At 39.4% G+C, this 22936-nt stretch overlaps 1 protein-coding gene across 15 annotated transcripts in view; it reads right to left on the bottom strand.

Moving 5' to 3' along the window:
* Positions 1–22936, bottom strand: part of Mllt10 (MLLT10 histone lysine methyltransferase DOT1L cofactor) — a 172965-nt gene that overhangs the window by 64896 nt on the left and 85133 nt on the right. For all 15 annotated transcript variants that reach the window (XM_028870471.2, XM_037205985.1, XM_028870468.2 and 12 more), the window contains one exon: positions 8481–8576. In XM_028870471.2, coding sequence (XP_028726304.1) covers positions 8481–8576 — 96 coding nt within the window. The remainder of the gene's footprint in view (positions 1–8480; positions 8577–22936) is intronic.

The following is a 22936-nucleotide window of genomic DNA, read 5'->3' as shown; positions in this document are numbered from 1 at the left end:
GAAACTGTACTCTACGTGGAAATGTAGTACTCATTTCCACAGACAATTTAAAAACCACTGGTCAATTTGCCCATTTATTTAACAGAATGTCCTTGTTTTTACAATAAAGTCTAAGCCTTTCCACAGAGCGGGGAGGGGGCAATTAGAGAGCAATGAGTAAACAAAATCCAGTGACAAAAATTACACTGAATAAAGTAATTGAATATTTTACTTTAAATTTTCTCTATACTTTCTAAGTTTTCAAAAGACATCAGACTTATGGGAAAAAATATTAGCTGATGACCTTACTTTTAAAATACTATATATAATGAACTGTCCCTACCTCAAAAGCTACACAGGTTTCATTCAAAGGGACCTTGACCTAACCCCCATATTTTAAGGGTATCTCAAAAGTGTGTGTTCAATCATGTGCTGCTGAGGCAATACCTCCCTCTGAGAAGGACCCCAGGATATAAAAATATCTGCTTTTCATGCCAAAGTGACAGAAAGCTGGAGGCAACATAGTCTTTTTTGTTTTTAAGTGTTTATGAGTGTTTTGCCTGCATGTATGTATGTGGTACACCAAGTGCATGCTTGAGTTCAAAGAAAGGGTCAGATAGCCCTGGAAATGGTTCTGAGCCATCATGTGAGTGGCTGAGAAGTAACCCAGGGCCAGCATGTGGGTGCTGAGAATTGAAGCCAGGTCCTCTACAAACCCCCTGTACTCTTTTACTCACTGAACCATGTCGCCAGCACCCCTACCTTTTTTTATTTTTTGGGTTTTTCAAGACAGGGTTTCTCTGTGTAGCTTTGCGCCTTTCCTGGGACTCACTTGGTAGTCCAGGCTGGCCTCGAACTCATAGAGATCCGCCTGCGTCTGCCTCCCGAGTGCTGGGATTAAAGGCGTGCGCCACCACCGCCCGGCCCTACCTTTTTTTAATTAACATATATTAATGTATTTTTTAAAGTTTCATTTTTATACTATTTATACGGGTATTTTATCTATTTAACATGAACATGCAGTGTCTACAGAGGTCAGTACAGGATGTCAGATCTTCTAGAACTAGAGTTACAGATGGCTATTAGCCACCATATTTGGAAATAGGAACCAAACCTGTGTCCTCTGAAAGAGCTGCCAGTGCTCTTGTCTATTGAGCCATCTCCCCAGCCCCATAATACAATCTTTTATCCTTTCCACTAGAAATAAAACTGGCTATTTGGTTGTAATGAAAATCCCTTAATTAATGCATGCAAACATCAGGCAATTGTGATTTATAGGCAATTTAATGAGTAATTAATAATATGCATCCAGCTACAGTCACTAGGCTGCGATAAGATATAACACTAATATACCTACTAAGTTGCTGTAACTAGGTACAAAAACTATTTCCTACTTAAAACAAAAGTAATGAAAGGATGTACTAGGGAATAAAAAATTACAGTTATGGCTTTGTTTAAAACCTATATTGTGTCATACTGTTGTACAAGGCTCTGTCGTTATACTGGTGAGAAGGCAAAGTATGAACAATCAAGGGCTATTCCTTCAATCATGAACAGGTGTAAAATATTGGACAAAAGTCTAACAAGAGCCGGGTGGTGGCGGCGGCGGCGGCGGCGGCGGCGGCGGCGGCGGCGGCGGCGGCGGCGGCGGCGGCGGCGGCGGCGGCGCACGCCTTTAATCCCAGCACTCGGGAGGCAGACGCAGGCAGATCTCTGTGAGTTCGAGGCTAGCCTGGGCTACCAAGTGAGTTCCAGGAAAGGCGCAAAGCTACACAGAGAAACCCTGTCTCGGAAAAACCAAAAAAAAAAAAAGTCTAACAAGAGTCACAGACTTTTCTCTAGATAAATTAGAGAACCCAGTATAGAAATTATCCTGATTCAGGACACAGGAATGGAGACTTGAGCTTGAATCTTGGAAGCCAGTAGAAAGACAAAGAACCTACTTCAAAAGTTTTCCTCTGACTTCAAGGCCAGACTATTCTACATAGTGAGTTCCAGGACAGTCAGGGCTATGTAAAGAGCATGTCTCACAATCCTACCCCCCAAAAAGTTGTTCTCTGACCTCTACAAACAGCATATCATGCATGCACACACACAAGCACACACACACAAATTCTGAGAAAAGAAAAGCTACAAAGTAAGAATGGACTCGTATATGTTATGTAACTATTTCTGGCAAAATACCGTTTTGTGCTGTTTTTATAAACATGGCCTTCACCAGCCTGTCCATGTTTCTGGCCTGTATGCTCTTGTGCCTACTTCTGTGCAGACTGTGTATATGCCTGCCTATGCCCACCTGTTTTCAGCCCAGAGTCACCTGTCAAGAGTCTCACTTCCTGAAATTATTAGTTTTTTTTACTGGCCACCTAAATTGAATTTATTTATATTTTTCAGAAAACAGAATTCTTTAGTGCCCTCTGGTAAGTGCACAGTCATACCAATAAACTGTTTTATAGTATTTTCGTACAATGTCAAGTAGTATATCTAATTGTAAGACAACTCCTGTTTCTATATTTCCTAGGACTTTTAAAGAAAATCAAAGAACTTTCATTTTGTTTTATTAAGAGATTTTCTATTCGTTTTACATATCAACCACGGATTCCCCTGTCCCCTCCCTCCTCCCAGCCTCCAGTCCCCACCCCCCCACCCCCCCGCCAAACCACCCACTCCAAAGGCAAGGTCTCCCTTGGGGAGTCAGCAGAGCCTACCTAGTACATTCACTTGAAGCAGGTCCAGTCCCCTCCTCCCTGCAACAAGGCTGAGCAAAGTGTCTCAGCATAGGCTCTAGGTTCCAAAAAGCCAGCTCATGCACTGAGGACACCATGGGAATAGGAAGAAACAAAGTGCTAGAGAGGTCCCCAGGAATCCACAAAGATACCTCCACTATAGACTAGTGGCAATGGTCGAGAAAGTGCCTGAGCTGACCTACTCTGGTGATAGGATGGCCAAACATCCTAACTGTCATGATAGAACCCTCATCCAGTGACTAATGGAAGCAGATGCAGAGACCCATGGCCAAGTCCCAGGCAGAGAGCTCCAGGAATCCAATCGATGAGAGAAAGGTGGAATTATATGAGCAAGAGATATCAAGACCATGATTGGAAAAAGTACGGAGACAACTAGCCAAACTAGTGGAAACACATGAACTGAAATTATGTTTTACCTGCATGGGGTTCCTCCCACTACCTCCAAACCCTCAGCTATTCATACCCATCCTTCCACAATAACTAGATGAACAAACAGCCAAAAAGACAAGGAAGGTTAAGGATATGTACAAAACAATACAGAAGTATCAATAAATGAAAGGAAGTGACAAAGATAGTAATTGAGAAGCAAAAAACTAAGTAATACAATTCTAATTAATATACGGGGTAGAGAAGAAATCAAACAAAAAACCAAGATATTTCCTTAACAATTCATAAAAAAGCAAAGGTAACATCAAAGTTAGAAGAAAAGTTAACAGAGGTAAGTTTCTAAACAGAGGTAAGTTTCTATCAGTCAATGTCTAAGACAGCAGGAATCCTAGCTTGTAGTCCATTATAAGGAGCTTTAAAGTCTTCACTCTGAATCAAATCTCCAGAAAAGTGCGGTCACAAACAAGCTGTTCCCCAACATACTAGAGAAACAAATAGGACAGAGAAACACAACTTACCTTAACACAAACATATGCCAGATTAAACAACTGGTCAGTGACTCCACAGCCTTGTCAAGTGAGGCTCCCCATCCAAGAGTTATTTATTCATTGGTGGGTCAACTTGTTAAATACTAGTTGTCACCTCCTATATACTCCCATGGCCCTAGGCACATGAGGATAGTGAACTGGAGTCCACCTAGAGCTGCAAAGCAGACACTGTCTCAACAGTGCCTCCCTACACATGAATGAGAGGGGAGGGGAGGGGAGGGGAGGGGAGGGGGGGAGGGAGGGAGGGAGGGAGGGGGAGAGAGAGAGAGAGAGAGAGAGAGAGAGAGAGAGAGAGAGAGAGAGAGAAGGAAAGAGAGGGAGAAGGAAAAAGGGGGAAAGGGGAAAAGAGGAAAGGAAGGGAGGGGAGGGGAGGGGAAGGAAAGGGAGGGAAGGAAAGGAATGGAAGAAAAGTAACTACAACATTAAGTACAGACACACATGGTTTAAGGAAATGGATGAATAAAGGTATGCCAACACTAATCCCAAATAAAACAGTAGTTAATATAAAGAATGAAAGAACAAACCAGGCAGTTGTGGCTCATCCCAGCACTTAGGAGGCAAGAGGATCTCTCAGAATTCAAGGCCAGGCTGGTCTACAGAGCAAATTCTAGGACAGCCAGGGCTACACAGTTAAGCCTTGTCCTGGATGGATGGATGGATGGATGGATGGATGGATGGATGGATGGATGGATGGATGGACGGACAGAAAAACAAGTCATATAACCTGTCACATTAATAAGCTTAAGAAAAACCACCTACTAATTTAAAAAAAATTCATTCACAATTTAAAAAAAGAAAAAGCTCTTAAACTAGAAAGAGGAAAATTTCTCAATTTGATAGAGCTATGAGGATTCTGATAAACAACTTGCAACCAGAATAGAAAGTCTCACAAAACAATGAAAAGGGGCAAGTAGTGGTGAGATCTGAATGGGCATTTCACCATCAAAACAAATTGGCAAATTCTGAGCAGAAAAAAGCAATGAACATAATTAGGCCTTTCTTACAATAAAAGTCATAGACCAGGACTTGAGTGCCTAACTAACGATGATCCAGGGATGATACAACCTATCTCTAAACCCAGCACTCTGGAGGTGGAAGCAGAAGGATCAAAAGTTCAAGGTCATCCTCAGTACAAGGCCAGACTTGCCTAAATTAATATTCAAAAAACAGATTTTAAAAAGGCAGGCTAGGGTAGAAGACACAATTTAGTGGTAGAGTACTGCTTAGCATTTGTAAAATCCAGAGGTTCAACCCCCAATACAATTATATATATATGCAAACCAAAACCACAATGAAATACCTCTATATGGTCATACTAACCATACAGCAACCATATTGCAGAGAATATAGAAGAATTACAAATACTTGTACATTGCTGATGGAAATGTTAAAATGGCACAAAGTTTGGCAGTGCTAAAACAATTAATATATACACTTACCATAGTGAGTCACCAAACAACTACACACTAAACAACCCAACCGTCCTTCCACTCCTTGGAATTCATAAAGAGAAATGAAAGCATGTATCTATGTAAGACTTGTAATATGCTCACAGCAGCTTTACTTGTAATAGCCCACAACCAGAAACTGAGACAGATATTACCAACTATTGAATCAGTAAGCAAGCTGTTATATCCACACAACAGGGAAGCAGACAACTACAGGAATGACTCAACTGTTGACACACATCACATGATTCAAATTTTATGCTGAATGAACTAACCAAGGGGTGTGTGTGTGTGTGTGCGCGCGCGCGCGCGTGTGTGCGCGTGTGTGTGTGTGTGTGTGTGTGTGTGTGTGTGTGTGTGAGAGAGAGAGAGAGAGAGAGAGAGAGAGAGAGAGAGAGAGAGAGAGAGAGAGAGAGAGATCTGTATGCTTCTCCTTTTAAACTTTCTAAAGGATTCAAGCTAATTTAAAATTTCAAAAAGCAGATTGGAGGCCAGGAAATGGTGGCGCACACCTTTATTCTCAGCACTTGGGAGGCAGAGGCAGGCAGATCTCTATGAGTTCAAGAAAGTCTGGTAAACAAAGTGAGTTCCAGAACAGCCAGGAACTGGCTATTTCTCCATTTCACAGAGAAACCCTGTCTCAAAAAAGAAAGAGAAAAAACAAAGGCAGATTGGTAGTTACCTGAGCAGGGGTGGGAAGACACAGAAGATAACTATAAAAGACATTACAAAGAAATTTTGCCTAAAACTGTGGTGGTAGTTTTATTAATACATGCACATGAAAATTTATCAAAAATGTCACCCCTAGCACTTGGGAAGCAGAGGCAGGTGGCATTCTGTGCATTTCCAGCCAAGGCAGGCTAAACACACTGACTGAGACCTGCTTCGTCCTTAGCTTCATCTTTTTAATTTTAATATTGTTTTACTTTAAATATGTGTAATTTATTATATAATGATTATAACTAAACCAAGTAACAAAAAGTCCAATGTATCTGGTGTACTGAACTTTATGATAAGATTAGTATTTATATTTCCTCCAAATTAAGATTAGTTTAAAAAGTAGCCAGGTGTTGGTGGCACATGCCTTTAATCCCAGCACTGGGGGAGAGGCAGGGAGATCTGAGGTACAGAGGCCAGCTTGATCTACAGAACACTGAGGGATACACAGAGAAACCTAGTCTCAAAACAAATAAATAAAAAACAAAAAAAGAAAGGAAAAACTTAATTTTCAAATATAACTGTCTTAGTGGATAGTACAGGGAAAGAACAAAAAGGAAATGGCTTTTATAAATTTATACTTTGACTTCATTGTAACAAAAGTTCATGGAATTTCTTACAATATTAATCGTTAAAATTTTAAAGTATAAAAATTACACATATAAAGAAATTCATTTTACTTTTGTTCTACATTCAAAAAGTCTTGACAGGTGGTGGTGGCACACACCTTTAAATCCCAGCACTCGGGAGGCAGAAGCAGGAGGATCTCTGTGAGTTTGAAGCCAGCCTGATCTACAGAGTGAGTTCCAGGAGAGCCAGGGCTTCACAGAGAAACCTAGTCTTAGAGGGCAGGGGCTGGGGCTGCGGCTGGGGCTGGGGCTAAGGCTAGGGCTAGGGCTAGGGCTAGGGCTAGGGCTAGGGCTAGGGCTAGGGCTGGAGCTGTAGCTCAGTTAAAGACCACTTGCCTAGCATGAGTGAAGTCTAGTATTCTAACTTTACAACACAAAATGAAAGGAAGAAGGAAACATGGAGGGAGGGCGATCTTCTTTATTCCCTCCTATAAACATTCCAAGAAGGAAATCTCACTAACTACAGAAAAACTTCTGGGGTGTGGAGACCCTCTGCAAGCTTGTGAGCACATGCACAGACACACACACAATTTTAAGTTATGGGAAGAGGCTGCAAAACTAAAACCCTAAGTTATTTTCAATGATGGCAGAAAGAACTACTATGTCTTCTATTAATTATAAAAAGTAACAAGTCTATTAAAAATACTTTTTTTTAATGGTCAGGCGTAATTTGTCACGAATTAAAAAACAGAAATAAATTGATGCTTACAAGCATCTAGGAACATTTTAGAAAAACACTGACACAGAAACTAAATCTCCAGAGACCAAGAGAGTCAAGGCTTTTCTCCTTTCATCTTCCTTGACAACGTCTTGTGCCACCATGAAAAGAAGACAAACTGGTTCAGAATGTACAAAAAGACTGTAAATTAATTAAAAGCAGAAGGCACGGTAGAGGTAAAGTTAGGAAAATTTCAAGTGTAATGTTACCAGCTCTGGGATGAAGAACCTGGCCAGAGAGAGGCACTAGGAGAAAAGAGTAGGCTGTTGGGCAGAGGGGCTGACACAGAAATGGGACCCTCAATTCTACAACCAAGAGGAACTAAATTCTTTGGAGAACTTGAATGAGGTTAGAAGATTCTTTCCAGTAAGAACCCAGGCGATCGATCCCATACCTTGGTTTTAGCCTTTACCTGTGATAAATAAACCAGTAGAATGTATCCAGACTATCTTGCAAACAGAACCAGGGACATGATAAATTTTTATTTTATGTTAAACTGCTGAACTATAGTAACAATCTCTGATACCAAAACCTACAAACATGAGGATTCTTATCTTTTAGAAGGTCACAAGGGTTCATGTTTGAATGCATTCAAAATGTGATCACCTCTTGCTATCTCAACTTTAATGCCACCTTCAATGGGTTATTTTAATAACCTCTTTGGTCTCCCTAGATCCTATTCTTCCCACCACCCCACCTTCAGCAAAGCAACCAAAAGCCCTTATACAACTCTATGAGACAAGCTCTTTAAGCTGGCTTATCTAGCCAGCCCTTTGTGATGCGGCACTTCCACGGCCTCATCTCCAACTACAGACAACTCCTCACTTGCCACTCTGTCCCAACCACATGGCCCCACTTCTGTTCTGTTTTCAAATTCATCATATCATAATCTAAATAATACCTAACACTATGAACCAGATGTGTGTGTTCTTTAAATGCTTTTAATAACATTTAAATAATTAAATATTGTATCTTAATCAATTTCAATTATTATTTCCATACTTTACAGGTAAGTATTGAAACAGAGTTGCAGAGAGGTAAATTAACCTAAGGTTCAACTATTAAGTGGTGAAGCATGATTTCAAAGGAGCTGAAGTCTGAATTACACCCTATTCTTAATTCACTTGAGACAAGGACAGAGCAAACAAAGCAGCATGAGGACTGAAAAGGTAACAGTTTTAAGTGCATGATACATGGCTGGAAAGGTGGGGGAAACTGTCATCAGAGCACCGGGAAGGAAGACTCCTTTGAAGAACCAGTATTTCATTAGTTATTATATAAAACAAAATTTGAAACTTCAATCTTACTTTTTCTGTAGTAACAGTCAAAGAAGGAACCAAGGCAGGTGATGGTTCTGGTTGCTTCTTGTGTTTTTGTTTGTGTTTGTCCTTTTCTTTATATTTCTAAAAATAAACAATAGTAACACGTTTTAAAATTAAACAATGATTCATATATACATATATATGTAATATTCTTTTACAACCGTTGTAAAAAATTTTCTTAAATCAGCCCTTTTATCAGTTGTTATGGATGAAAAATTATTTTAAAATGACCCTTATTTTTGTACAATTTAAGCACTAAACAGTAAATAACTGAAGCCTGTGACTATTTGCTGTATTTATATATTCATAGCAAATACAGACATTTTTTTCCTTGTTAAAAACCTGTTTGTTTTTTTTTTATAAATAGCACTTGAAGATTTACAGGGCACTTCACATATATTATCACACTCCATCACTACCACATGATTTAATTCCTTGTGTCGTTTGTAAGAGAAAGTGTCTCCTGTCTAACCCCACCTCATCCACCTCAGTATTGTGACTGTTTGTAGGCACATACATACAAACATACCCAGCCACCATGTACTGAATATTATAGTTCAGTTACTAGACAGTAGGATGCAAAAACTCAAGCAAAAAGTTGTTTCCTTGGTTTACTTTAAAAAAAAAAAAAAAAAAAAGGTTGATTCCAGTTTCTACTAACAGCAACCAGAAAATCGAAAAGGGGGTGAGGGTGGGGGGAAATCAGGGCAAGGTGAAAGGAACGCAACTGTGAAGCACTTGAACTAATCTACATCTGAACTCAAGAGAAAATTTGGTTAAACAAGAAATTACATATTAAAGTCGCAACTTTGTTTAATGTCAAAGAGTTTCTACGAAAATTTTTTTAGAATTGGGTATGAATTTTCATTTAGTAGAATATATCTACTTTCCACAGTGCATAAATTTAACCCTTTAGACCACTTTACCTGTTCAAGGCATGAAAATGTTTCCTTTTCCCTGCCGTAAAAGGAATTATATTCCAGTAGAACAAAACATATAAAAATTAAGGATACGGTTCTTACGACAATATTATAAAAACATCTACTACAACAGGAAATGTAAACACAATAAAACTTTTCATTCAAATTTCAGTAGAAACTTAATTTTTATAGGTCTTTTAATTGATTACTCCAAAGTAATCATACTTCCATTTTTTGGAATAGAACATCATCGTTCCATCAAAAAGTGTTTTTTCCTCCAACCCCTTGAACCTGGGTTAACCTTGTGACTCTCTGTGATCAACAGGATATGGAACTTTAAGAAGCTTTTACAGTTTCCACCTCTACTATTGACCTAATCCTAGGAATCATGATGAGAACAAAACAAAGGAAAAATGTTGCCCTAGGGCTGGAGAAGGCACCAATTAAGAACACTTGGTGTATGGTTAGAGAGATGGGTCAGCAGTTAAGAGCATTAGATGATCTTCCAGAGGACCCAGGTTCAATTCCCAGCACCCACTTTGCAGCTCACAACTGTCTGTAACTCCAGTTTCAGGGAATCCAACATCCTCACACAGATATACATCGAGGGAAAACATCCATTTACAGAAAAACAAAATAAATGAATGAATGAATAAATGAAAAAGAGTGCTTGGTGGTCTTGCAGAGAAGAGAGAGAAAGGTAAAATGAACAGTAAGGCCATTATGTGAAGGAACTGAGGTACCTTTGCCAATGTGTAGCAATACCTAGCTCCAAGTATATGAATAAGAACAATAACCACCACCAAATCAGGCCCAAGAATAAACCCAGCTGACATGATGAATAAAGAACTACCCTGCTGAGACTCACATATACAAGCCACTAAAAGTCAGGAGTACTTTATCAACAAACAGTAAACAACCGAAGAAAAAAAAAGGCAAGAGTATACAACAAAATCACAAGCCAAGGAAAGTACAAATTAAAAGTAACAGAATTAGGGGATTTTTATGTATGGACACTAAAATGTCTTAGACTACATTATCTAACATATAAGGTACAAATGATTCTGGCCTAGATGTACTATAATGTAATTTTTTGTATTATTTGGGGGGAGGGAGACCATAGTAAATAAACCATTTCAATATTTATTTACTTCCCATACTGGATATTATTAATGCAGGGTACAAAAGCTGACCTAATTAATAGAAAATGAGCCTGACAATAAAGAAATAAACACTAATACTTCAGAAAGCCTGACAGAAAACACAAAATATGCGTATGTACACACACACACACACACACACACACACACACACACACACACACACACACACACGAAAAGGTGCTGTGTACAGAGACACAGGTAATACAAAGCAAACCAGGAAGTAATACAGAACTCTGACACTGTACAACACATCAAGAAATGTATCCTGAAGTAAAAATTTTAAAGCTCAGTGGAACAGACTGTGCATGGATTACACTGGTTTTAATAAAATAGTCTATACAATGTCAAGCAAAATAGTCATTAAAAACGACAAACTCGCAAGGCGGTGGTAGCACACACCTTTACTCCCAGCACTTGGGAGACAGAGCCAGGTGGATCTCTGTGAGTTGAAGGCCAGCCTGGTCTACACAGCAAGATCTAGGACAGGCACCAAAGATACACAGAGAAACCCTTTCTCGAAAAACCAAAAAAGACAGACTAACTTTACTGGGCTAATAGAACGAGAGGAATAGACTCAATTATATATGATCATGAAAGATATCTAAATGAGTAGATAAGTCTAAACTTATTTAATAATACTATCATTTCAACTAGCTGCCGGGCAGTAGTGGCACATGCCTTTAATCACTCAGGAGGCAGAGTCAGGTGGAACTCTGAGTTCGAACCCAGCCTAGTCTACAAAGTGAGTTCAAGGACAGCCAGGGCTACACAGAAAAACCATGCCTTGGAAAACAAAAAACAAAACAAAACTCAAGTGATCAGTACAGTACAATATATCTTCAATTTTAATGTAATTAATTTGAAACAGTCTCATATATCCCAGAGTGTTTTCAAACGCAGTATGCACTAGAGAAGAACCATGAACTTTTGATACTCCTGCCTCCACCCACTTACCGTTAGGATTATAAATGTTGATCACTATGTGCAACCCAGGCCTCTGCATCCTAGGCAAGCACACTACACATCAGTTACATCCCCAATTCTCATTTGTATATATTTTTCCTACATTTTAACTTTTTATAAATAGTAAAAAACATATATACCATGGAACAATTTACAAAAAGTATCAACTGGGCAAGTATTCATAAAAACCCTTTGTGGTGGCTTGAATAGGAATGTCCACACAGGCTTATGAATGTGAATGCTTGGCCCATCGGGGGTGGCACTACTACGGGGTAGGGCCTTGTTGGAGGAAGTGTGTCATTGTGGGGGTGGACATTGAGGTCTCATATGCTCAAGCTAGGGCCAATGTGGTACATAATCTCCTGCTGCTGCCTGCGAATCAAGATGTAGAGCGCTCAGTACCATGTCTGTCTGCATGTCTCCATGTCTCACCATGATGATAATGGAGTAAACCTCTGAACTATGAACCATCCCAATTGTTTTCCTGTATAAGAGTTGCCATTGTCATGATGTCTCTTCACAACAATAGAAACCCTAAGAAACCCTTTGAGCTTATAATTTCTTTTTTTTTTTTTTTTTTTTTTTTTTTTGGTTTTTCGAGACAGGGTTTCTCTGCGTAGTTTTGCGCCTTTCCTGGAGCTCACTTGGTAGCCCAGGCTGGCCTCGAACTCACAGCGATCCGCCTGGCTCTGCCTCCCGAGTGCTGGGATTAAAGGCGTGCGCCACCACCGCCCGGCTGAGCTTATAATTTCATCCAATGAAGAACATATAATCTTAAATACATTCACTAAATTATAGGTTCAAATGTATCAATATAAATGGGTAAAAAGAAAACAACCTGAATGCCCAAAAGACGTGTTGGGCGGTTATTATATAATTATTTGAAGACCACTGAAACAAGTGTGATCTTAAGTACTTAAGAAAATGGTAGCCGGGCGGTGGTGGTGCACGCTTTTAATCCCAGTACTCGAGAGGCAGAGCCAGGTGAATCTCTGTGAGATCCAGGATAGGCAGAAACTCTGTCTTGGAAAAAAAAAAAAAAAATTGTAAATAAAAGAGAACGGTCAAGGTGACTTTTGTTTTATGGAGGACTGGAGAGGTGGCTCAGTGGGTAAAGAAATATGCTTGCTGTCAGGCTAATGCTACAGACACACATAATGAAAGGAAATTTAACTCCCACACGTGATGCTTTTACCTCCACAGGTGTAAGATGGCACTCATAGGCACACACATGCATAAATAAATCAATCAATGTTTAAAAAATAAAAAATTATGCAAAAAGAAAAATCAGAAGAACTACAGGAAGATGAACATAGCTGTGGAATATTCCTTTACACTGTCTGAAAATATGTTACTGTGATTGGATTAATAAGAAGCTGACTGGCCAATAGCTAGACAGGTAGAGGTTAGGTGGGACTGGGAGACAAAAAGAGACAATGAAGAAGAGAAATCTCAAGAAGATGCAGAGGAAGCAGGAGATATACTTGTACTGAAAAAAGGTACTGAGACACATCACAGAGTGTAGATAAGAAATATCGACTAATTTGAAATGTAAGACTTAGCTGTTAACAAGCCTGAGCTATTAGCTGAGCATTTATAATTACTAATAAGTCTCTATGTGGCTATTTGTGAACTGGCTGGCAGGAAAAAGTTTGTGTACATATTGCATCTACCACTGGGCAACACAGATCCACATAAAACCTGAAAAAGCTTTAAAAAAATTTTTACGGACACACGAACACAAAGAAAAAAGTGACTTCCTGATAACCGCCTATCCCCGGGTAGGCTCAATGCTAACAGCAAACACTGGCAATCCTCTTTAAAGAGACTCTGCTACCAACACAGGCAGTGCACTACTTGATGGTAGAGTGAACCCAAAAACTTGCTAGAGCTGAAGCAGTAAACATGGTTCCCTCTGCCATGAAGTTAGGCTTTCAGTAAACCGAGGGGAAGAGCCAGCCACCAATGCCATGTGCCAACACATGTGCTAAGCTGAGCCATGTCGGCAACTAATATAGCAGTTTAAGATTCATCTAATGCTATCAAAAAACAATACAGATGATCAGGAAAGACAGGTCCAGACAGAAAAAAACCTCTAAATAGGTTAAAGTGTGTTTAAGTATATACACAGGCTTGGAAGAGAAAAGTAAAAGGGCATATATACAGTCATAGATTAAAAATAGTTTAAAAAGAGTAAAGCCCTTAAAAAAGGAATAACATAAAATAAAAATATAATAATAATAATAAAAATAATAATAATAATAATAATAATAATAATAATAATAAAAGCCATGCAAAGATGGGAAATACACAGAGAATCTGGATCCTGTATGTTTTTGTGTTGTCTTTACGTTTTCTGTTTGCTAACGAAGGAACGACAGCTGCTAAAATACACTAGATTTTGAAAAGTGCTGCATTAAACCAAACTATATATTTTTTAAAAGTTTTGACTTCAAAATGGAAGTCAAAAGATATGTAACTTTGGGAAAGAAGTTATGCTTTTATTTTCACCGAAAATAAGAAACTATGGATTCATTATTCCAGGTTGATATGGATCATGTTTGATCGGGAAAGACTCCCTGAAAATGCTGACTACAGACATAAATAAAACTAGAAAAACTACAAAACACAAAACATATATTTTACTTGCTCAAAAATAAAACAAAAAATCTAACTTGTGTACAGAAAGGTATGGTACATTTAAAAGTTTATGTATCTTCAGAAGAAGGAGAACAGAAACACCAATGAAAACGGATAGTCCAGGTGATCCAGCATCTCAAAATGCCTCTGTTACAGTCTCTGAATTCTGTATCCAGAACATAAGGCGCTGGCTGAGATGGTCCAACCTCACAAACTACTCCAGTCAAGACCTAAAAACTTTCCTAATTTTCTCAAGGTCCCCACGAAGACACGAGTGCCCACACACAATAGGAAGTAGTCTAGAGAGTGATGTACACATTCCTAAGAGATGGGAAGTGGGTGAGTTTTAGTTTTCAATGGATTAGACGTGTTTGTCCTTATTTAGAGGGGTTGGATACAAGCCATTATTTTTCATAATTTTTTTTTTTAAAAAGCTAAATAAAAGAGTTAAATTCAAAGATCTCTTTCTGAAGGAAAAAAGGGGACTATGATATAGGAATGATAAGGAAGAAAGGATAGATTATTGAATCTACTTTAATCCAAAAAGCAACTACTACTCTTAAATATTTTACATTGGTATAGATTTGGGTTTATTGATACAATTTAAAATTAATTTTGTTACACTGTATGTATGTTTCTACTCTTTTGTTTTGTTTTTCTAGACAGGGTTTCTCTGTGGCTTTGGTTCCTGTCCTAGAATTCGCTCTGCAAACCAGGCTGGCCTTGAACCTACAAAGATCCACCTGTTTCTGCCTCCTGAGTGCTGGGTAAAGGCATGTGCTACCACCACCCAGCCAGTATGTTTCCACTATAGCTTTGGGTATTTTATTTATACAGCTCATTTAAAAATGTAATGTATAATTAAGAAATATAGGTTAGTAGTCATCTATAATAAAACCTAAAGTCATATTAGGTATGCTTTCAAGGTTAAATAGATATATTTAGATAGATAAGATGGTCTTCAATCACTTCACAAGACTTACAGAATATGGCATTTAATATGCTTAATAACATAAAGCTTTTAGTGACAGTCAGATACATCTGCTCCTGACAACCAACTTACTTCAAAAGAATATGATGGGCATCAAAGAACCTCTGTATAGTTTCTTTATGGCAAAGCTAGCCATTTGTGCAAAAAAAAAAAAAAAAAAAAGCTCTTGCCTCAATTCCTGACAGTATACTAATCAAACTGGACCAGCAGGAATCAAAAGAAAGCAACTGCAAAACTTTGCCAAGACAAGGTAGGACAGTCATTTGATATTCTCTGCTTCTAAAAAATGTCTGTCAGATACATTAGGCCTGTAGGCCAAAGCTGCATGCCTCAATGTTACAGAAGAACTTGGGGTGACTGTCCAGGCAACCAGATGTTCCTGTTGTTAGGTATCTATACTCTTCTGGGGTCTGTGTTGGGGTTAAAGACTAAATAATTAGCCTTAAAGTTTTCTTTAGTTGGCCTGGAGAGATGGCTCAGAGGTTAAGAGCACTGACTGCTCTTCCAGAGGTCCTGAGTTCAATTCCCAGCAACTACATGGTGGCTCACAACCATCTATAATGAGATCTGGTGCCCTCTTCTAGTATGCAGACATACATACAAACAGAACGCTGTACAGATAATAAATAAATAAATCTAAAAAAAAAAAAAAGTTTTCCCATCACCCTTTACAATAGCCACAAATAATATAAAATACCTTGGGATAACACTAACTAAACAAGTGAAAGACCTTTTTGATAAGAACTTTAAATCTCTAAAGAAAGAAATTGAAGAAGATATCAGAAAATGGAAGGATCTCCCATGCTCATGGATAGGTAGGATTAACATAGTAAAAATGGCAATCTTACCAAAAGCAATCTACAGATTCAATGCAATCCCCATCAAAATCCCAACACAATTCTTCACAGACTTGGAAAGAAAAATACTCAACTTTATATGGAAAAACAAAAGACCCAGGATAGCTAAAAGAATCCTATACGATAAAGCAACCCTTGGAGGCATCACCATCCCGGACCTCAAACTCTACTATAGAGCTATAGTAATAAAAACAGCTTGGTACTGGTATAAAAACCGACATATGGACCAATGGAATCGAATTGAAGACCCTGACATTAATCCATGCACATATGAACACCTGGTTTTTGACAAAGGAGCCAAAACTATACAATGGAACAAAGAAAGTATCTTCAACAAATGGTGCTGGCATAACTGGATGTCAATATGTAAAAGATTACAAATAGATCCATATCTGTCACCATGCACAAAACTCAAGTCCAAGTGGATCAAAGACCTAAACATAAATCCAGTTACACTAAACTTAATAGAAAAGAAAATAGGAAGCACTCTTGAACGCATTGGCACTGGAGACCATTTCCTAAATAAAACACCGACAGCACAGACCCTGAGCACAACCATTAATAAATGGGACCTCTCAAAACTGAGAAGCTTTTGCAGGGCAAAAGACACAGTCAATAAGACAAAAAGACAGCCAACAGATTGGGAAAAGATCTTCACCAACCCCACATCTGACAGAGGATTGATCTCCACAATATATAAAGAACTCAAGAAACTAGACATCAAAGCACTGAACAGTCCAATTAAAAAATGGGCTAAAGAGCTAAACAGAGAATTCACAAAACAAGAACTACAAATGGCTGAAAGACATTTAAAGAAATGCTCAACATCCTTAATCATCAGAGAAATGCAAATCAAAACGACTCTGAGATACCACCTTACACCTGTTAGAATGGCTAAGATCAAAAACACCAATGACAACCAATGTTGGAGAGGATGTGGAGCAAAGGGAACACTCCTCCACTGTTGGTGGGAATGTAAACTTGTACAACCACTGTGGAAATCAGTATGGCGGTTTCTCAGAAAATTAGGAATCGAACTACCTCAAGACCCAGCCATACCACTCTTGGGCATATACCCAAAGAATGCTGATACATACCATAAAGATACATGCTCAGCTATGTTCATAGCAGCACTATTTGTAATAGCCAGAACCTGGAAACAACCTAGATGCCCATCAACGGAAGAATGGATGAAAAAAATGTGGTACATATACACAATGGAGTACTACTCAGCAGAGAAAAACAATGAAAGCATGAAATTTGCAGGCAAATGGATGGAACTAGAAAAAATCATCCTGAGTGAGGTAACCCAAACCCAAAAAGACAGTTATGGTATGTACTCACTCATTGGTGGATTCTAGATATAAAATGAACAATCAGACCACAACCCATAGAACCATAAAGGCTATATATATATATATAGCATGGAGGTCCCTAGGACGACTGTGGCATATAATAAATTTCAGTTTTACTCAATTATTGAAAAAAAATAGCCAAATGAATGGAAACACATGAACTATGAACCAAAGGCTGAGGGGCTCCCAGCTGGATCAGGCCCTCTGAATAGGTGAGACAGTTGATTGGCTTGATCAGTTTGGGAGGCATCTAGGCAGTGGGACCAAGTCCTGTGCTCATTGCATGAATTGGCTGTTTGAAACCAGGAACTTATGCAGGGACACTTGGCTTAGTCTGGGAGGAAGGGACTGGACCTCCCTGGACTGAGTCTAACAAGATGACCACAGTCCTCGGGGGAGGACTTGTCCTGGAGGAGGTGGGAATGGAGGGTGGGCTGGGGGTAAGGGGAGGGCGTGGGAGGGGGGAGAATAGGGGAACCCATGGCTGATATGTAGAACTGAATGGTATTGTAAAATAAAAAATATATATCAAAAAAAAAAAAGTTTTCCTTAGTATTGATTTTTAAAAAAAGGTAAATTAAGTATAAAATGTTAGATTCGCTAAGATAAGATAATAGAATACTTTCTCTAATTTTGCGTAATACAAATGGACTGGATATTGTAACTATAATTCTTGACAACTGTTTTTGTTATATATAATTTTACTATGTTAAAGTTAAAATCTTCCTTTGTTATTTAGACAAAAAAAAAAAAGGAGAAAAAGTAGAATACTTCTTTACACTATATGGATACATAGCACTGTGACTGGATTAATAAAGAAGCTGACTGGTTGGGCTGGAGAGATGGCTCAGAGGTTAAGAGCACTGACTGCTCTTCCAGAGGTCCTGAGTTCAATTCCCAGCAACCACATGGTGGCTCACAACCATCTATAAGGAGATCTGGTGCCCTCTTCTGGCCTGCAGTCATACATGCTGTATACACAATAAATAAATAAATCTTAAAAAAAAAAAAAAAAGAAGAAGAAGCTGACTGGCCAACAGCTGGACAGGAAGAGCTTAGGCAGGACTGCCAGACAAAAAGAGCACAAAGAGGAGTCTCAAGGAGACGCAGAGGAAGCAAGGGACGAACTTGCTGTACTGAGGAAAGGTACTGAGCCACATTGCAGAGCATAGATAAGAAATATGTATTAATTTAAAATGTAAGAGTTAGCTAGTAACAAGCCAGAGCAATAGGGTGAGCATTTATAATTTTTCCAGCTGACAGGAAAGAAAAGTCTGTCTACACTTGGCAAATGTTTAAGTACACAGGTTAAGATAGTTATTATTTCTGACTCAATAACTATAATTAAAAAAAAATTCTCAGGTGCCTGTGTCTTCATGAAGCCAACGGTAGTGGATTGCGCTCAGGTAGCTGACAAGGGCACTGCTGTGGTACACCATGTCCTTCCTGGATGTGCAGAAAAGTCAGGGCATTAACCTAGAAAAATCATCACTTCCCAATCCAAAGCCCTACTAGATTCCCTCTCAATGCGCTGCTTTGAAAAAGAGTGGATGGAATGTACACATGGAATAGCTGCTACCCAGGATAAAAGAGTGCAAGACAGAATGATGAAGACTGCAAAGAATGTTTTCTTAGTGCCAAACAATGAAGTGCATGGGTCACATTAAACAACAGTGGGATAAGCTAATCAAAGAGGGGAAATACACCCTTCTATCTCACTATGTGGGCAAGGGAGAGCCCAGGCCCTGAGCACAGAAGCTGAAAGCTGCTTTTCATGCTGTTTTCCACTGGAAAGAATGTTTAATGAAAACGTCTTCATTAAGTATATAAAAATAACTACTCGATCTTAAAAATTAATAAACCAACAAGTCTTCAAAAATTAAGATTGTTGAGCAGGAGGTGGTAGAGCTCATGCCTTTAAACCCAGCATATAGGAGGCAGAGGCAGGAGGATCTCTCTGAGTTTAGGTCAGCCTGGACTACAGAGCAAGTTCCAGGACAGTGAGGGCTACAGAGAGAAACCCTGTGTAGAAAAAAAAATTATAGTTAACAAATATTTTTGTTTTATCTGTGTAGGTGGAGTCTGGAGAGATGGTAAGTGGTGGCGCACGCCTTTAATCCCAGCACTCGGGAGGCAGAGCCAGGAGGATCTCTGTGAGTTCGAGGCCAGCCTGGGCTACAGAGTGAGATCCAGGAAAGGCGCAAAGCTACACAGAGAAACTCTGTCTCGAAAAAAACAAAAAAAGAGCACAGGTTTATCTTCCAGAGGACCCAGGTTGAATTCCCAAAATCCACATGGTAGCTTACAATCGTCTTTAACTCCAGGCCTAGGAGATCCAATACCCTCTTCAGGACTTTGCAGACATCAAGCATGCATGTGGTCGGTCCACTGACAGACAAGCAAGCAAAACACACATAAACATAAAATTTTTTAATCATTTTTTTCTAATGTGCCACAGAGAAAACCAGCTAACCAGACTATCCCTATCAACTGGTCAGCTAGTCAGCTCTAGGTTTGATTAAAAAGATCCTGCCTCAAAGGATAGTGTAAAAAAACAATCATGGATGGTATCCAGTAGCAGACTCTGGTTTCCATATACACACACATATGTAAAACGTTCACAAACAATGAACACACAAAAATAAGAAAAATGCATTTCCAACTCTTTTAGCCACTATGATTTCAGTGTCCTGCTGGGAGGTGTTTGTCTGTGTGCTGTGAATATATGTTGTTCCCATTGGTTAATAAATAAGCTGCTTTGGCCTATGGCAAGGCAGCTTAGAGGCAGGCAGGAAAGGAGACAAGAAAGAGAAAGGAGGAGTCTGAGGAGACGCCAGCCTGCCAACCAAGGAACAATATGCTAGCAAACTAGTAAGGCACGAACACGTGGCCAAACACAGATTAATAGAAATGGGTTAATTTAAGATATAAGAGCTAGCTAACAAGAGGTCTGCCATAGACCATATAGTTTGTAAATAATACTAAGCCTCTGAGTGATTATTTTATAAGCAGCTGCAGGACCATGGGGCCAGGTGGGACTGGAGAAAACCTCCTGGCTACAGTGTCCTATTTCTTATAGAGAAAAGAATTCAAAAACTGGGAGTGGAGAGATGGCTCAGCAGTTAAGAACACTTGCCACTCTTACAGAAAACCTGAGTTCAATTACCACCACCTAAGGGTAGTTCACAACAGTTTATAGACTCTAGTTCTAGTGGATCTGATCTGGTTTCTAAATTAGGTCCCCTTGCACACTCATGGTGTTTATACATATACTCAGACAAACACAGACACACACACACATTTTTTAAAGGCTCCAAACCAGAAAGACAAATTTACCACTTTGGTAATTTTTTGTAATTTCTTTCATTAGCCTTAAAAATGTCTTTAAAGAATACCTCGAGACAGGTGGTGGTACACACACCATTGATCAAGTACTCAGGAGGCAGAAACAAGTGGATTTCTTAGTTGGAGGCCAATCTGGGCTACAAGAGCAAGTTCCAGGAAGGCCAGGACTGCACGGAGAAACCCTATCTCAAACAGACAGACAAAACACTTGTGGATAAAAAAAATTTTACTTGAAAATCAAAATCTGTTTCACATCCATTTAACTCATCTTAACAAAATAATTTTCAATTATCCAATAATCCTTTTTATCTGTGTACACATAGGAGAAAATCAAGGATACTACTAGTAATGATGGCTATTTTGGATTGTTGGAATCAAAAGTGGCTTGCTTTATTTGTTTGTTTGTTTTTGATTTTTAAGTGTTCTTGTGTAGTGCAAATTCTAATTGGTCTTAATAATAAAATCCTGGAGCCAGACATCAGGGTAAATGCTGAAAGATCAGAGAGACAAACGAGCATGCCATAGCCACTTCTTACCTTGACAACTCCTCAGCCTCAAAAGGAGGCCGAAGCTCCTGTCTCTACCTGCCTTATAGTCCTCTCACTGCCCAGCCATATCACTTCCTGTTTCCTCCTCCCCAGTGCTCGGATTAAAGGCATGTACCTCCCACGTACTGGGATCAAAGGCATGAGAGGTCAAGTGCTGGGATTAAAGGTGTGTGCTACCACTGCCTGGCCTCTATGGTTAACCAGTGGCTACCTTTGCCAAACTCTGATCCCCAGGTAAGCTTTATTTGTTAGAGCACAAAGTATCACCACATTCTGCCTTATTTAATTTGCTGTAATTATTGATGGCTTCAAGAATAGGCTAGAGAAGTGTTGTAATGCAAGCCTATAATCTCACACTTAGGAGGTAGAGTCAAAAGGATCAGGAGTTCAAGGTCATCCTCAACCACTGAAACAGTCTAAGGTCAGCTTGAGCTATATATGAGAGCCTGTCTAAAAATAAACCCCCAAAATGGGCTATAGAAATAACCATTTATTCACCAAATTCATTTCTTTTCTGTACATAGAAATTATCCAGCTTCACCAGGTGTGGAGGCACATGCCTTTAATCCCAGCACTCAGGAGACACTAGCAGAGGCAGGTAAATCTCTGGGAGTTCAAGACCAGCCTGATCTACAGAAATTCCAGAAGAGCGAAGGCTGCTACACAGAGAGGAAGGTAAACACGAACACACACACACAATTATCCAGCTTCCTGTACAGTTCAAGCCATTTCACTAGGTTCAAGCCACTATAGTCTGTATGGGAATATATGCAACCTCTAAGTCCAACCTTCCCCAACTAGGTCTTCCACAATGCTCCCATTTACAGAGACTAATACAAAGGAGGATGGCAGCAAGAGATGCAACACTTTTAAAAAGCAGGCATTAGGGCCTCTTTCCACAACTCACTAGCCCACGTCCATTCTTGGGAGTGTATTTTCTTTACTTAATATTGTTATCTTTAGTCCTAATCCACAATTAATTTAAAAGGTATGGGTTTTTCTCTGTATCTCCTAGAGACTAACCTCCTGGCTACAGTGTTTTTCTCTTAAGTTCTACTGTGCTTGTTAGTTTGTCACGTTGGCAAGAAGTAGAGTAACCTAGGAACCTCAGCTGAGGAAATGCCTCCCTCAGACTGGCCTGTAGGTATGTCTGTGAGGGATTCTCTTGACCATTGATTCATGTGGAAGGGTTTAGCACATTAAGGGTGTTGCTACTTCTGGGCAGGTAGCCCTTGGAGATGAAGAAAGTTTGAACGTAAGCCAAGAAGAAGGCCAGTGAGCAGCATTACTCTGTGGTCTCTGATTTCCTTCCTCCAGGTAGCTACCTTGACTTTCAACAGTGATGGACTGCAAGCCAAAGAAACCCTTTTCCTCTCCCACCTAGGCTTGGTTAATGTTTACCACAGCAACAGAAAGCAAACTAGGTCACCCATTAAAACTGTCCTGGAAAAGAAGGTGGATGGGGGAGGGGAAGGAAGAGAAGAGGCAGATGAAGAGCTCTGAAGAAAATTATCAATCACAAAGTCCCATTTTGGCCAGACAGTAGTGGTGCACACTTTAAATCTCAGTGCTCGGGAGGCAGAGGCAGATGGATCTCAGAGTTCAAAGTCAGCCTGGTCTACAGAGTTCCAGGACAGGCACCAAAACTACACAGAGAAA

Source organism: Peromyscus leucopus, chromosome 5 (genome assembly GCF_004664715.2).
Source record: "Peromyscus leucopus breed LL Stock chromosome 5, UCI_PerLeu_2.1, whole genome shotgun sequence".
Lineage (NCBI taxonomy): Eukaryota > Metazoa > Chordata > Mammalia > Rodentia > Cricetidae > Peromyscus > Peromyscus leucopus.
Note: the sequence above shows the minus strand (reverse complement) of the source record. Positions and strands in the feature narration are given on the sequence as shown.